At 49.4% G+C, this 16,753-nt stretch overlaps 2 protein-coding genes across 6 annotated transcripts in view; one reads left to right on the top strand and one right to left on the bottom strand.

Moving 5' to 3' along the window:
* LOC139052441 (flavin-containing monooxygenase 5-like) overlaps positions 1 to 16,753 on the top strand; it is a 144,410-nt gene that overhangs the window by 29,472 nt on the left and 98,185 nt on the right. The gene's annotated exons all lie outside the window — the stretch shown is intronic.
* The window catches only part of LOC135898891 (flavin-containing monooxygenase 5-like), a 101,334-nt gene that overhangs the window by 20,142 nt on the left and 64,439 nt on the right, over positions 1 to 16,753 (bottom strand). Inside the window, exon 1 of one of the 4 annotated variants that reach the window (XM_065428087.1) lies at positions 5,465 to 5,745. The exons of the other annotated variants lie outside the window; for them this stretch is intronic. Coding sequence (XP_065284159.1) covers positions 5,465 to 5,730 — 266 coding nt within the window. The 5' untranslated portion in view covers positions 5,731 to 5,745. Of the gene's footprint in view, positions 1 to 5,464; positions 5,746 to 16,753 lie in introns of those variants that run through there. 4 annotated transcript variants of the gene reach the window in all.

The following is a 16,753-nucleotide window of genomic DNA, read 5'->3' as shown; positions in this document are numbered from 1 at the left end:
ACAGGTTACGTGCTTACGTGGTTACCCGAAGTATTCGCGTCTGCGGTCTGCACATCACTCAGTGTGGCCATTGCGGATTTGCATGAGGTCTTGAAGTTTGATTGAATCGAGACAGCGAAAGTGACAGGCCAGAAAAAACGCGAAATACGCCTTCCGCCCAGCTAAAAAGCCCAAGTTTCGCCTTCGCGCCGGGTCGCATCTCCCGGCGTGGCAGCCCAGGCCTGCTACTTCGCGGCGCTTGGGATAGATGGCGCGACCGGCGCTCATCAATATGGCGGCGCCCTTTGAATTCACGGTGTTCTTGTGTATACCGGCCAGGCACCGTGGCACACTGACCCGGGCGGAGCGCAGCGAGCGTATGTAGGACGCCGGCTGCTCGCCGTCGTCGTCCTGCTGCCGCTGTACTGCGCGCTGTTCCGAATTCGCTTTCGTTGTGACGTGCGTGCACTTTCCCACTTCACCCTGCGTGCGCGGGTGCCGTGCCCTCACTCCCCTGCCCTTCGCACTCGCAGCGCTGGCAACGCCTAATTGGACCGAATGCGTTTCGCAATGACGGACGGGTGTTGGTGGCGCCACAGGTCGTCTCGGTTGACGGGCTTCGGCTGCGGTGCGCGCCTTCCGCGCTGAGATTCCCTGTGCCGCGATGCGGCAGACAAGCCACTAGTCATTTTTCATCGTCCTCTCTGACTGCACGGGTCACTGCCGTCGGCGGGGAAAAAAAATTGAGGAGCCATTCCACTTTGTGAAGGTAGATGACCAGCGTGTTATGCGCTACAGCTTCTGTAGCACATAACACAGTAATTGGGTACAACAAGGGTACATGTATTTATCTTCATCATTTGGTAACGGAAGTAGGGATAGCGTTGTGATTACTGTGACATACACTGATTGGTTTTGTTAAAACCTTAGACAGAATCTTGGCCAAAGTTAAATTTATACACGACCGTTGTTCAGTAGTTGAGTGAATCGGTGTGGCACTTCAAACCGAACTATGTATATGTGAACCATTCTTGTCTGGTTTTGAAATCTCCACATTGAAATCTCCAAGGATGATCACAGAGGTAATGTGATCACGGCTAACCCATGCAAAATGCGTGGTCACGAACTTCTCGGTATCACACTTGGGTGTGATTGGAGATACATACATAGTGGATATCACAATTCCGTCTTTCGCTTGCACGGCACAGACATCCTCGCAGTCGGTAGCATTGTACTCTTGCGAGTTAAGGGTGCATAAGGGTGTATGGTTGTTTATACATTTTGTCGTTAGCATTGCATTAGTGTTCTCGTCGTAGAAAAAAAATAGTAAGAACCTTTTTAGTGCTCTTGAAATCCTGGCATGCACGCAGTCAAAATCACCAGTTGCAATTACCTGTCATCTATATCCATATGCAATTATGACTTTCTGAACAGCTTTGAACTTTCCCGCAAGTCTCGATCAATGTCACGCAATCTTGCGTTGTATAAATCTCTTTGAGGTGAAAAAATCCGAAGACACCTAAGCACTTCTTACGAGTCGTGAGTGAATGCGAAAGCATTATTGTCCACTTGAACGCCGCTGAGCGGTCTTTTCAGTTACGAACTCCTCGCGGGCAAGCGAGCGCGTTAAGATGCTTGACGAGTTTTGATTTGGTCTTACCGAGGCGCAGTTAACACGGAGGCGAGACCTTGCACGAACAAGAAACGGGCGGCAATAGAGGATTCCGGAAGCAAGGGCGAGGGTGACATGGCGTCGCGGCGATGCCCTCTCCCATCACACTACACCTGGCGCGCTAGCGCCACAGCAGGTGGGCCCTTTCACCCGATCTGCTCCGTGTTAGGGTTGGCGTCTGACACCACGTGGCGACAGGAATTTCACCCGACCTTCCAGGATTCGTCGAAATGAGGCTTGACTTCTCCTGCGATGGGTAACGTCACGCACCTTGCGCACAAAGGGCCTTCTGCCACCCGGCCTTCTACCAGGCTTCGTCGAAGTGAGGCGGGACTTTTCCTTTCCTTGCTCGGAAATGCCAGAGGGGGAGGGGCCCTCTCTCTGTGCCTGTCACGTGACATCGACGGAAGCAAGATCCCGCCCACACTTGTAGAGAGCCTATTTAAGGGGCTCCGAAATGTACGAAAAGGGTTCTACTCAAATTGAGGACGACGCAACGAGCTATGGAAAGAAGAATGATAGGTGTAACGTTAAGGGATAAGAAAAGAGCACATTGGGTGAGGGAACAAACGCGAGTTAATGACATCTTAGTTGAAATCAAGAAAAAGAAATGGGTATGGGCAGGACATGTAATGAGGAGGGAAGATAACAGATGGTCATTAAGGGTTACGGACTGGATCCCAAGGGAAGGGAAGCGTAGCAGGGGGCGGCAGAAAGTTAGGTGGGCGGATGAGATTAAGAAGTTTGCAGGCACGGCATGGCCACAATTAGTACATGACCGGGGTTGTTGGAGAAGTATGGGAGAGGCCTTTGCCCTGCAGTGGGCGTAACCAGGCTGATGATGATGATGATGATGATGATGATGATGAAATGTACTTTAAATTCTTCATGCTCTGGAGTACGCAACATCCGTCGAGGCGCGCTCGTGACGTGGCGTCGCAGGCAATGGGAAATTACCTGCCGTTTCGCTGCTACAGACGACAGACACCGGCTTTTTCGCTCAGTGTACCATTTGACGCTTTCGCATCAAAATAAGTTCTTCACAGGTGTATGCTAATCTGACAACCGATACAACAAAGACAGCAGAGTTCAATACAGGGTGCTTCTACGAAGAGATTAAGTAATATTTATTAATAGGCATTTTGAAATCATAGAATGCTTCCTTTGGAGACATGCCGTCAGTGGTGGCGACCACGGGGTGACGGGTGTTACATGGCAATTAGTCGCTAATTAACAATAATTAATTAACCTTTAAACTTAGTTTCAGCGGGCTCATCGCAATTGGGAAATCGAAGCGAGCTCTCCGTACCAGCCATATCAACATTTGGATATGGAAAAGTGAGATTATCCGCTGAACTGCGGCGCGACAAATTTCGGCTATCAGAGCGCTCGCAAAAGCGCAACTGGAAGGCTGCAGCGAGCGCCAAGCCGTGTGCCTCGAGGCGACTTTATGCTTGCGCCACCCAGCAGCAGTCAGCCAGCGCGTTGCGGCTCCGTACTCTTCGCTGTTACCACGTGTTACCACGTGTCACCCGTCACCCCGTGGTCACCACCACTGACGGCACGTCTCCGAAGTAAGCGTTCTTTTAGTTCAAAACGGCTATGTTTAAACATCACTCGAAGTCTTCGAACAAACCCGGTATGCAAGCCTGTATAAACTGACTGCTGTGACGGCTCCCATGCTGGTTACGTTGCAGAACCACGGCGTCAGCCTTTCACTGCCACAGCCGTACAAACTCCTAGCTCGCCTCAAACGTGGAGCCGGAATAACGCGATATGAGAAACAAGATTTACGGATGAACAATTAAAGATACCGGGGAAATAAATTGCTGTGCATTGAAATGAGATACATGGAAGGATGTATTTATTTTGTAATTATTGATCTTTATATTTCAAGGCGAATTCGGTGCTCCGACACGCGATGCGTTGCACTTACATTCGATATCGATCACGCTGCACGAAAACCGTCGCGAAACCCCCGTTAACAGCTTCACCTTAAAAAGTGCAATACGTTAGTCGTCACAAATATTCTACTTTGAAAAACATGGCCAGGACTTTATCAAAAGGCTATGTATGAAGCTCACGATCGGTTAGAGTTGACATACTAATTGAATTCACACGACGGAGATCTCTCCTGAAAAGGAGTAATCCCTTCGAAGTATTGTTTATATCCAACATCCATCCAATAGTATGCTTTAAGGCAGCGTGCATACTACACATCGGCGTTGAACAAGTCGCTCTACGTAAACACGCGTTTGATCTAATTGTTCGTTTACTAAATGTCACCATTCGCCCTCAGTCACACCAACGCCGAATATCGCCCCCTGCTAGCAGCTGTTGCAAACAATCTGATGTATAGCGGCCATGCCTTGGACAACCTTGCATAATGTGGCGATGTAGGTCGTCACCGTGTGCAGCCAGAACAATCTGCGTGAACGGTCAGGTGCTGCAGTACTCAAACGGTCAACGACTTAACGTAAAGCATGATCGCGGCTTTGTTCGTCCTCAGTATTGAGACGGTCGAAAAACGACAAAACACAGGCGCCACTGCGTTGGGCGCCGAAGCCAGGGGCATCCCCCTGGAATCCGAGACAAGCAATCGGAGCGTCGCTGTACAACTGGTGGGACCTGTATACGACAGCACCGATGCATCCACAAGTCTTCGCATCTGTTTACAAGTATGCAGCGTTTTTGTGTATGAAAGACTGCAACGTGCGCGTTGGGGTGGGATGTCACCTTGAAGAGCGGGTCTCACGCGATTCCTAGTGATGATTGTTTTTTTTTCTATCTCTTCCAAACTCAAGTTTGTTGGGTTTATGTTAATGGACGCTCAGTCTGAGTGACGCAAAAATAAAATAAAAATATGCAGAGGAAGGATCCAGGGGGAATCTACGCTTTCCCGGATTGAGTGAATGCTCGCGTGCATCGGCGCCGTCCTTGTGCCCCTTGCGAATGTGTTCGTGTCACTGCAGTCATTATCCATCGTCGCCGCCCACCCCGCGTCGCTCTTCGATCACTACCGACTCCTGTTCGCCTGCCGCACTGCAGTGGTTGAAACGCCATGTGTTACTTTGTAGCTGGTTTTCCTTATTCTTTCCATTCTTTTCTTCTGACAACCTTGACTTCTCGTTTTGCCTATACCTGGAGCCGGCGGGCGCATGTTTTTGCGTTTTCTCTGAACGTTACGGTATACGTCCATATATATGCCCGTCACTTTTGTTGGAGCACAACAGGACAAGCGCTGTCCTGTCTAGGCCTGCCCTTTCTACTTACTGCGCCATGTATTCCGTATTAAGATTAGTTACCAGCATACCGCAACCTATTCCCTTCTGAATAGCGACATCGGCGGCTTGGGGCGCTATAGCGCGGTTCGCACATGCCGTAAACACCGCACGGCATTCTGCCTGCGAAGAGGCGCAGCAGACCGACGGTGACAAATGGGCTATCACCTTTATCTGCCACACGTGGGAACCTAGAACAGTACGAAGCTTTCCGATCATAGAGTTAATAGACCGATAGACGGTAGTTATGCGTAGCTGTGGTTGGTATGCCATGGAGGAAGGTTGAGTCGCACGAAGTCTATGCGAAAATGTGTGTCTCGGAATACGCTTCGCTGCAGTACGCCCACGGACTCACGGCCACGCCCGACGCAGGCGACGACGACGACGACAAAGCGCGTAGCTCAGGTGCACGACTCGCCGGAGCTGCACGGTGTCCCGTTGAAATGCGGAACTACGCAGCAACAGCGCGCACGCTACAGTCACGCCGCGTGCAAGTGCCACGGTTACGTGCATGGAAGGAAACGGCACTCACGGCGTGACGCAGCGCAGGGCATCGTCTTCGTCGCCACTGGCATCCGCGGCTTGCGGATCCGACGCCGCCATCTTGGTCGCCAGCGACGTCGGGGCGGCGCGCTCAAAAGCGACAGTCGGTTCCGCGGCTACACCGGCCTTGTTCCAGCAGGAGCGGGCCGCCTTTCTCTTCTCCTGCGCGCACGGCGGCGGCAGCGGTGAATAACCTCGGCGATGCGGCAGCGGCGGCCGCGGCGCTCGGCGTCGGCGATGCCGGTTCTGCTTCATCTTCCGCCCAGGCGGTCGGCCAGGCAGGCGGTGCGGTGGAAGCAGGAACCACCGAGCGTGTCCCGCTATGTACGAGAGGGAAGGGATGCACGGGCTGACTGGCACGGAAGGAGTGGCCGCGGGATCGCACCGCTGCGTAGTGCGCGCTGGAGCCGCGGGTCCCGTTGTGACGGGGTGCCCGATATTGCCAGTCTTTGCAACGTGGAAACAAGAGCCGCCGGTCCAGATAAACGCTGCCCGCAGCAGGCGCCTCTTTTCAGCGAATGGGGTCCAACCCTGCTTTCCGCGATACTTATACGGAAAGAACGATTTAACCAGTTCTGATGAGTGGACACTGAGGTGCACGGAATACAGCTGCTTGCTATATATATATATATATATATATATATATATATATATATATATATATATATATATATATATATATATATCCTGAAGCGGTCATAACCGGCCGGGAACGGCCAAAAGGTCTTGTGCGGGAGTGCCTCTGCTTGCGTTTTTTATGGACTGCGTTATGTCCTCCAGTGTAGGCATTAATAAACCGCTGGCCAAAATGAGGTGCTTGCCTCACTCACGAAGGCGCGAGCAGTTCGGTGGAACAAAGCGAAAGTAGCAGGGCCGCTTTCTGGCCTTGAAGCAGCTGGCGTTTTCACGGCCGTGTGGGTTAGGGCTTTGGATCTCCAGGTATATAGCTTGCAGAGCTGTAGCACAGGGGCGCAGCCGGAGCATGGGAGGCACACAGGGGCCCCCAATGTTACACGTAATGCGAATCACAGTTTTTCGAGAAGTATAACAAGTAAACGTTCTCAGTTGCACGAAGGTCGTCTACATTGCACTGTCGGGCCTAAGTTGGGCTTTGTACGTAGCCGGCAAGTCTGACACCAAGGAACATTGTTGTTGGCCCGGCTCTACGCTTGCCCACCGGCTGAGCTCACATGCCAAGCCTCGAAGGGCTCTAAATAATTCATGACATAGAGCCATATTTTGGTTGTCCGTCTACCACACACTGCTGTCAACTAGCGTAGTTTCTCTCAAATGTTTCTGCGGTTTTCGTAAAAACGTTTCTTTACAACATCTTAGAAAGAGGGTGGATCTGCGGCAGTGGCGCAGTATTTTCTTTTCAGCATATGCGCGGGCATTTCAGCCTCACTGTGCTATAATGCAGAGAACCGATGACTGTACAAGACGTGCTCTTTTGTAATTGGAACGGAGGACGACATCGCTGGATCTCTTGCGATGCTACGTTTACGGCGAATGCAACGCTGTGAATGCTGCTGGGATGTACACGCAGCACCCATCGCCATAAATGAGCTTAGTATTTTTTTACGTTTGAAACCATCTGCAATGTTTCAAATGAAATCGCTTGGAAATGATTTCATTATCCAGAGGACGCACTGGCTGCTGTGTACGGGCGTACGGTCGGCCTTCACCGATATGATTAAGCTGTGCTGCGTTTTGTTTATGCTTGCTTGTTTGTGTTGCCACACACTAGAATTTTTTGTCCTGATATATCACTGAAGCATTCTGCATGTTGTTCATATACTGGAATCCTGGGAAGATGTTTAATTGTCTCGCTATAAGCTGTCGAAGGTTTGATTTCTGGCACGCCTGTAGATACTAGTGCGGCAGGTGTGGATGGGTGTGCCACGGAGAAGTGTTGAGTACAGAGTGTGTGCAATGTGCGTCTCGGAGTACACGGCGCATGGCTAAGACTAATTAAGAAACTCGCGACGACTGCGGCAAGCGTCTAGTAAACGTTGAAGAAAGACGGTCCTTCGAACCGAGCACCACCCGACCCCTATATCACACTTTGCCTCGATGAGCGAACGCGTCTCGCTCACCGGACATTTCGGAGAGCGAACCGGGCTCGCTCGCAATTTTTGCGAACCCGGTTCCTCGAACGAACCGTCTGCGTGTGTTTGGGCCACGTACTCCTGGGCCATCATTATCCCTCGCTCAACCTCGCTCTCCCGCAGTTGTCGCCATGCCTTCAGAAGTGGGCTGTAGGGAGGAAGGGCCAGGTGACTTTAGAGCAGTTCTTCCGTCCTGAATCTTAAAGAAAGGAATGCCGCGACAAAGACAAGAAAATGTTTCTCAGAGCAGAGCATTACGCCTCGTCTTGCTGAAGGGGACGAACGCAGACCTAGCTGAGAATAGAGTGTGTTTCTAAATTTTAGAAGGGTAATCGAACAGCGCTTCAGAGAGGACGAAGTAAAAATAACGGAAAACAGTGCACTGTGCGAATGCGTGTGAACACTGGTGTAAATACTCCCCCTCTCTCTCTGGATTTAGAGAACCCTCAATTCTTGGTGAAACATCAAAGTTATTTTCTATTGTGTAGTAATAACCTCCGCGTTCTCGCATCAATAGCCACACTCCGTGAGCAGATGAACGTCCAGGGACGTTCATCAGAACACACTCGCCCACGGAACGAATTAGGTTTGTTCTGCGAGCCACCACTCTACCATATTTCGGGAAACCAACTTGTCATTACTCTGATCTATCGAAAATTGTGGTATAGATTCGTGAATTTCCTTATTAATGCTAGATAAAAATACATTGTGTGCACTTGTTGGGAGAAAGAAAGGCGGTAGGTTCGTAGTTATCTTTTTCTGTCGTCTCCGACATACTTTGTACCGACTGCTGCCATCTTGATTTGTCCCGGCCATCAGAACTAGTCAAGTAACCGTTTCTGGGGACATTTATCCTAACACCATGGGTATATGCGCTTTGTTATGGAAAATAAAGTTTGTGATTGACTGCTTGACTGAAAAACAAAAGTAATACTGCTTATATTACTAGCTTTCTTAAAAACTATACATAGTCTTTAAAGCTCGCCTGTGGCACATCGCACATTTTCAGTCTTTGAGCTGGATTACTCGAAGAGGCGTACATTGCTTGCATTAGAAGTTGAAATGCATAATATACTAATTTAAAAAATCACTAATTTCGGTTTCAGCTAGTTACGTTAGTGAAAACGTTCCAATTTAGGAGTTGTAGTTAGTGAGTTCGCAAGGCGTATCCACTTGGAAGGAATTCTCAGGATGGCACCGGTTTCGACATATCTATTCCCAAAGTGTGCAACGGAATACATGGGCAATCCAGTTACTTTTGTGATTCATTGCATAAAAGGGCGGCTTGAGAAAAATGTAAGTGGAACAACAATGTATTTTTACCGCAAGTTTGACGGTACATATCTTGAACCTGGTGTCAACCTGACAATTCGTTCCGTGAGTTGAAATCTATTGAGAGAGAAATAAAAGAACCAACAGACTTCACCGATTTATCTGGTCCTGAACTTATGCTCTGAACTGCAATAGCTTGTTCTGCAATAAATTATTTATGGAGCACGCAACGCTGTGGTTAGACCGTCCACCTCCAAAGTGCACACTGCCGCTGGAGCACGAGCTCAAATCCCAGTAGCGTTTGCCGGAACACTTTGTTTTTTCTCTGCACTATGGCGATGGTTAAGCTCAGTAGGTGATCTGATGACGATGACTTGACAATGATGGACGGACTGACACAGCGAACGTAGCTTTGAGCTGTTAAAGAGAGAGAGAGAAAAAAGAAAGAGGGCTGAAAGAAACAACAACGAGAAAGAGTAAGAAGAGAGGAGAACAGATAGGTTAATCAGAAAAGAATACAGTTAGCTACCCCAGACAGGCAAAAGGGGGCAGGAGGAGGGGAATACAGAGATAACGAGACTAAGCTGAAAAGCTATGCTAAAGAACCCACGCTATCGTCCGTCTGCCATTGGTGGCGCAAGCAGCCGCGAGTCCGCTGGGAAGAATTAGCATCCGCGACCCGTTAGTATACGATTCCGCAACAGCCGTTGAGCCCTTCCTCAGTGCGTTCGCTGAGGCGGAGATGAAATCGCGGCCAGCAATACAGCGCCGGCCGAATAACGCGGTCACTGTCCCCGCGCACGCTCTGAAGGCCACGGTGAGTAGTGCCTCGAGGAAGAAAGCAAAGCAGGCTGGTGAGAGAGAGAGAGGGGGAGAGAGGAGGATGAGATTTGGTCCAGACGGAGGGAGAGTGATTCGCCAAAGGGTGAGCCGAGGCCTTGACTCGTAAAGACGGAAGAGTCCGCGCCGAAGAGAGTTAACGGGAAAAACGAATAGCTCGCAGGTGAAAAAGCCGAACCAGGCGGAAGGTTCCGAAGAATGCCACGGCACTTCCTGTCATGGCTCTCGCGTTGTTCCATTCTGTCCAGTAATGGTTAAATCTTGAGCCATGATCGTGTCAGAGACTGGGAGGAAACGTTAGTTATAAGCCGGGCACTGCTCGACCTAAAATCGGGTTATTTAGGTTTGTTGTGCAGGTGTGCGTATGTCCGTAACTTGTACGGATACAAAAAAATCCTGCGCATGCTGATGTGGGCTGATCTGAGCAACTGATACGTCAAAGACAGCGAAGCTGTATAAGCGAGCTCTCAGACCCTTCATCGGTAGTACCCAGAGGTCTGCTTGCTGGCTGTTCTTAGCGATGGCTTATCGCCGACGTCCGGGTTATCCGGCCTCTTCGGCGCTCCCACGCGAGCTGTGTTGCTGTACTACGCCGTCAGCTTTCACCGTTGCAGCCTTACAAGCTCCTGGCTGACTTGCAACATTGAGTCGGTAATACGCGACGTGAGAAACAAAAATTACGATTTACTGCCTAAAAAAACACGCACACACAAACGCACAAAGAAGTTGTCTATTTGAGTGAGGTATACGCACAATCACTTTAATTTTATTCTATTATTTATTATACCTCAAGGGTCCCATGAGAGAACTTGCATGAGGGGTAGGTACAGGGGATATAATATAACAGTAAAAAAGGGTGAATGCAGGTCAAATGAATACAAGTAAGTTAGTGAATACAGGGCATGATAAATAAAATAATAACGATGCGTAGCAGCATACACTATATTCATATGGGTTAACGTGAATGTGTGTGATTTTTTCGACGGCAGATTTGAATACTGCAATAACCATTTTATAATTATTGACAATTACGTTCCAAAACAAACCTTTGAGACTCAGACTCAGGTTACTTTGCCGGCTGTTCATTGATTACAATTTGATGCGGAGTACGCCTCCCCTCCGTCGGCTTTTACTGTCGCCGCACGAAAGTGGTCGTGGAAGTCAGTTTAACCGCTTTGCTGTAAAATAACCTATACAAGATAGGTTCGCTTACTCCGCAATGATGAAATGAAGACGCAGCAGTGCTATTCTTGGCGTGCGAATAATTAACATGGAAACACAACCTATCGCTATTGTACCGATCTTGACATGCGAGTGCATGGTTACACACAAACTATGAAATTGTACGACCCACTGGTTAAGCTTTTAATGAGGACCGTTTTGTTAGAGTTTCCGACACGCGAGCACAAAATGTCACGTCACTAGTTATTGTATCTCGCCCCCCCCAATCCCCTTTTTCTTTATCGCGTCTGCCTTCAATCAGTTTATACAGGGTGCCTTTTTTAGCTTGGATTGGATTGTCCATGTAACTGCTATCGCACAAAATAAATAAATAAAACTAACACGCTAGAAGTATGACTGTTGTTGAATGTCGGTTGGGTGTAACTCCTGGTGTTTGAACGCTCAGGTGGTTGAGGACGAGTTAGCCTTGACCTCTCTCAGCAGCGACTACAACAAGAGGCCGACTAGATGCTCTGAAGTCAGCTGCGGTCACGCGCACCGAGGCTTCGCTTTTCTCTCTCTCTCTCTCTTTTACAACGGCTGCACGTCGACGGACCCAGCGTAAATGTTGAATCCTGACAAACATTCAATGAACCCATCGTGTATTTTAGTCGCCTTCAGTAGTCTAAAGATAGCGTTTGGCTCTCAGGCTAAAATAGGAGCCCGTTTTCTCGGTCAAGCAGCAAGGCTTCGTCACTCTTGCGTTCTCTTTTTCGCTCGCGGGAGGACCCTTGGTCAAACTTCGTGCGCCTCCAATTCTTGAGTGCCAATTTGTTCGTCGGAACGCTAAAGTTTGGCTTCGCCGCCACCACGTCGTTTAAGCTTCTGCTGTTTTTGAAGCGGTGCCTTCCCGAATTTGGCCGACGAGCTTTCAGCGTTCCTTAAGACTCGGTCAGCTGCTCAGAAAGGTCAAAGTCTTCCGTCATACCATCAATGCGCGTCCCATTTCAGCAAACGCGAATGAAAAACTTGTGTATCGAAGTCGAGAAGGGCTGCCGGACAAAAAATGCCCGCGAGCGCATACAACCTGGACGTGTAAAATGGCCCGTCGACGCTGATTGCGTGCTCCTTCAGCCGATTGTTTGGGTCCACGTGAATTGAGGTCTGTGGCGTTCCTGCTAGGCTGCCCCAACGTTACTAGACTAGCTAGTAACGTTGGGCTGCCCATACACGCTAAACGCTTTAGGCATTTGCCTGCGGCTGCTGCAACGTTGCCAGCTGAAACGCCGTGGAAAAAAGAAGAAGCGTTGCCTCGTGTGCCACCTGGACCGGTATGCGACCGAGTGACAGCTCTAAAGGAACCAAACACACACCAAGAAACGTGACAGTCGTCTTAGTATGCGGGCTAGAAAGTGAAGTATGACGGAACGGACGAACTATGACTTTGCACTAGTGCTATTATTAGCTCGCCAACGCATTTCACACGAAGCTGAATTTGCATAAGCGTGGAAACGTGTCTCTGTAACCAAGTGGTGCGCGCTATTTACTTTCTCCGCTCATTTTGGGTATCCGACGACTGTCGCGCGCAGCGGGAAGCAGCGTGTCATGCCTTCGCTCGAATTAGATTAGGCCGCCGTTCGTGCGACCCACTGGGCAGGGTTATTTCGGACAGCATGACCCACGACGGCTGTGAGTGCATAGCTCGTCACCTTTCGTTAAGATCATTGACGTGCCCTGGGCTCTCTGAGCTTCGCGGCTGTGAGCGCGAAATCGAAAGTTCGAGCGGCAAAGGTATAATTCTTTGTATATAGACACAAGAAACGTTCAAGAAAGGCATTAAATGATTTTGTAGCGGCAGATTATGCATCCTCAACTTTTCTTGTTCATGTTTGTCGGAATAATGTTGATTATAAGCGGCGAAAATAAAATAAAATAAAGTCTTCCTCGATTGCATTCCGTGAACGTGGATGTACAGAAAAGCTGCTGCGGACGTTAGACAAGTGCCACCACCCTAATTGACGTTAGGCGGCATTAACTAAGCACCATCACCACAATCGACGTACGTCATGTGCGCATGCACGTGTGTGGAAGTGCAACATACGGACGGATGGAAAAAAAAACTTTAGTGAAAAGGGGACCTGCGAGGTTGCCAGCCCGGGCTCAGGCCACCCGGGCATTATGTGCGGTGAGGCATAGCCTTTCCACTGCTGCCCGGGCCCCCTGGATAGACCATTGTTGGTCGTGTAGTTCCGAGCTAGTCAGAGCGTTTAGCCATCGCTCCTCGAGAACGTACGGTTCTATGTTGTTCTCTACATATATTGCTCTGATCTCTAGCATATATATACTTCCTTATTCTTCTAGGCCGTCCGCCAAGCGCAAGGGCCTTATTGAACTAAATCAATGTTTAAAGGTGAATTGCGTCAGAAAACACGTAAAGCACGACTTACAACCTGCAGACATGACAGCATCAGATTGTAATTCGAGTACACAAGAAAACATAATTCTGTTACGCGGAAACTTAAACACAAGCCTCTTTTCTAGCTGCTGTTGCGGTATACTGTTGTTGGACAGTGTCTGCCATAATGCCGATTACGGTCGCAGCTAACCGTGAGCGACAAATGTAAGGGGTAGAGCACCAAAACATCAACGTCAGATACACCGTGTGCCCACGTTCATCACGTGCGCACACATGTGCAGCAGTGCAGAATAAATCTTCATTCTTGTAGGCCCTCCGCCTGGCGCTAACGTGTTAATGAGGTAATTCAATTTTTCAAAGTAAACTGTATCGCAAAAGTCGTAAAGTACGACCGACACTCAACTTACAGACATGATAGCAGCGGATTGTAATACGGATATACGTGTGAGCACAACTTTGTTACGCGGAAACTCAAACACAAGCACCTTTTCCAGCTGCGGGTTTTTGGTTGAACACTCCGGGAAAAATCCCGACCAACTAGAGGCTAACAGCTTCGATGTAAAATTAAATTAACTTGTGGGTTTTACGTGCCAAAACCACAATCTGTATATGAGGCATGCCGTACAGGACTCCGCATTAATTTGCACCACCGGGTGTTCTTTAACGTGCGCCCAATGCATGACACACTGGCATTTTTGAATTTCGCCCCCATTGAAGCGGTGAAAATGGCGGAGAAAGTTTCTTTGCTAAATTTTGTTGCCAAATACCGGGACAGATGGTGTGTTTGTGTGACGGCATGTATGCTGAGTACGAGCGCTCAGAAACATTGGGCGACCATGGTAGCATAAGCTTCCTGGAGGTGCCGTGTCTGGGTCACGCAACTACTATTGAATTCAATAGTTATCGAATTCAAGCTTACTTCCCAGACTTAATGAAGTACTATAGCGCGAAACAGACGACACGGGAAGAAGAGACACAGACGAGCGCTAAGTTTGGCGCTATAGTACTTCAGTAATGCACCAACTAGCCTAATAAAAAGTTTTGCTGGAATATCTTCCCAGACTTAAGTCCGAGAAGTGCTGAAGAAAATTAGTTTGGAGGAAAAAGTCAAGGACATAAATGGAATGGGCGGTTAGGAGTGCAGAGATATCTTGGCCTTAAAAGTGCAGACACGTATTGGAGGAAGAGGTCAGAAAATTTGCTGACAAAGTGAAAAAAAGAAAATTGAAAGTACACATATGACACCAGAAGACGGAACCCGGGGTCATCAAAAGAGAAACATAGACGGCAAATTGTATACAATGTATGTAAACAGAAATAGTCCACGGAGTTCCACAAAGGCGAGGAACAAATGAGGAAATACCCTCCGCGGTGGCTTAGCGGCTATGATGTTGCGCTGCGAAGGACGAGGTCTCGAGATGGCGACCGAATTACGATGTAAAAACACCCGCGTCCCATGCTTTGGGGGCCCGCTAAAGATCCGCAGGTGGTCGAAATTAGTGCAGAGTGCCCCACTACGGCGTGCGTCACAAGCAGATCGTGGTATTGGCAGGTAAAACCGCAGAATTCAATTCAAATTAGGAAATAAGATCTGTACGATAACCAAAAGGGTAATTTCCTGCTTTCTGAGGACCGAGCTGGCTGCGTGAGGGCAATACAGAAGTAAATATTCGCGAGGGGGTAAGTCATGTTTCGGGGACGATTCAGCACATTGCAATAATATACCAAGATAGTTACCCAGCTAGAAGTAGAAGTGCTTTAGTTCAAAGCTGAGGGAAGTGTTAAGTGGCCAACGGTCGAGATAAGCAATATATGTTTACAGTATTAGTGAAAAAACAACAACAACCACAAAAAAAGAAAAGACAAAGTGGATAGGTAAGGATCGTCATAAGGATAGGTAACTTTACAGTGTAAGTTGAGTGTAAGTAAAAGTAAGTGTAAGTAAAATGCTGGAGTGCAGTGGATATAGTAAAGCCGCATTAGCGCATGCGCTCTAGGTGGCTACTTGTCGCCACCTCATTTCAGAGAAGATGCAATTAGAAATCGTCGTTATTGCATCTACTAGGGCGTGTCGATAGCACGTTAGCGTATACTGCGAATGTTTGTGCCTTGGCGGAATCTTCCTCCATGGATCGGAGGCTCTGACCACGTCATGGATTACCCACCCGGCGCGGCGAAAACATTCATGTTGTAATAAGGCGATTTATTAAGAGGCACTGGGCACAGTCTGGTAGCGCTGGCAGTCGACAAACGCTGATCACGCGCACAGCCGCAACAAGAGCGCCTTCTTCGTCTTCCTCTTCACCACATTTGCCCCCGGGAGAGAAGAGGAGCCATCCTGGCGACTTACGGCGTAGGTAGGATGAGGGGGTCATAGTACGGCTTAAGTCGGTTGACATGAACCGTGTCACGCCCGCGATGCCTATGGTCGGGTGAAGGTGTCACAGGTTCTACAACATAGGTGACAGCGGAGGTACGGTCTATGACGCGGTAGGGGCCATCATAGCGTGCGAGGAGTTTGGTCGAAAGGCCAGGGCTGTGAGGCGGGACCCACAACCAAACAAGGGAACCAGTCGGGAAAACTGGTGTAAGCGCGTCACTGTCATGCCGCAGCTTTTGACGACCTTGAGCAGCGGTCGTAAGGGCTCGCGCGAGCTGCCTACAGTCCTCGGCGTATTTGGCTGCTTCAGACACAGGCGTGCATTCGGAAGCGTCGGGTCGGTATGGGAGCATTGTGTCCATAGTACACGAGGGCTCTCGTCCATACAGCAGAAAAAAAAGGCGAAAAGCCAGTGGTAGCTTGTGTGGCCGTATTATAGGCATACGTGACGAACGGCAAAACAGTGTCCCAGTTACTGTGATCCGAGGCGACGTACATAGTCAACATGTCACCGAGTGTGCGGTTGAACCTCTCTGTCAAGCCGTTCGTTTGCGGGTGGTAGGCTGTAGACTTGCGGTGAACGATGCTGCATGCAGCGAGAAGGGCTTGGATGACTTCGGACAAGAAGACACGGCCCCTGTCGCTGAGCAGTTCGCGTGGTGCGCCATGTCGAAGAACGAAGTTCCGCAAGATGAAGAACGCAACTTCGCGCGCAGAGGCTGCCGGGAGTGCGGCAGTCTCGGCGTAGCGCGTCAAGTGGTCGACACCTACAATTATCCATCGGTTACCCGAGGAACTGCAGGGAAGTGGCCCGTACAGGTCTATGCCGACGCGATCGAAGGGCCGAGCCGGGCAGGGCAGCGGCTGTAGCTCACCAGGTGGGCGCTGTGGAATTTTCCGCCGTTGGCACGCCGTGCAAGCGCGTACGTACTGGCGCACGAAGTGATACATGCCGTGCCAGTAGAAACGCTGCCTTAGGCGAGTATACGTTTTCAGAACACCGGCGTGACCATTATGAGGAGCAGCATGAAAATAAGCGCATATGTCAGAACGCATGTGTCGTGGTATCACCAGGAGCCATTTGCGACCATCAGGCAAATA

Source organism: Dermacentor albipictus, unplaced genomic scaffold, assembly GCF_038994185.2.
Source record: "Dermacentor albipictus isolate Rhodes 1998 colony unplaced genomic scaffold, USDA_Dalb.pri_finalv2 scaffold_23, whole genome shotgun sequence".
In the NCBI taxonomy this organism is placed as follows: Eukaryota; Metazoa; Arthropoda; class Arachnida; order Ixodida; family Ixodidae; genus Dermacentor; species Dermacentor albipictus.
Note: the sequence above shows the minus strand (reverse complement) of the source record. Positions and strands in the feature narration are given on the sequence as shown.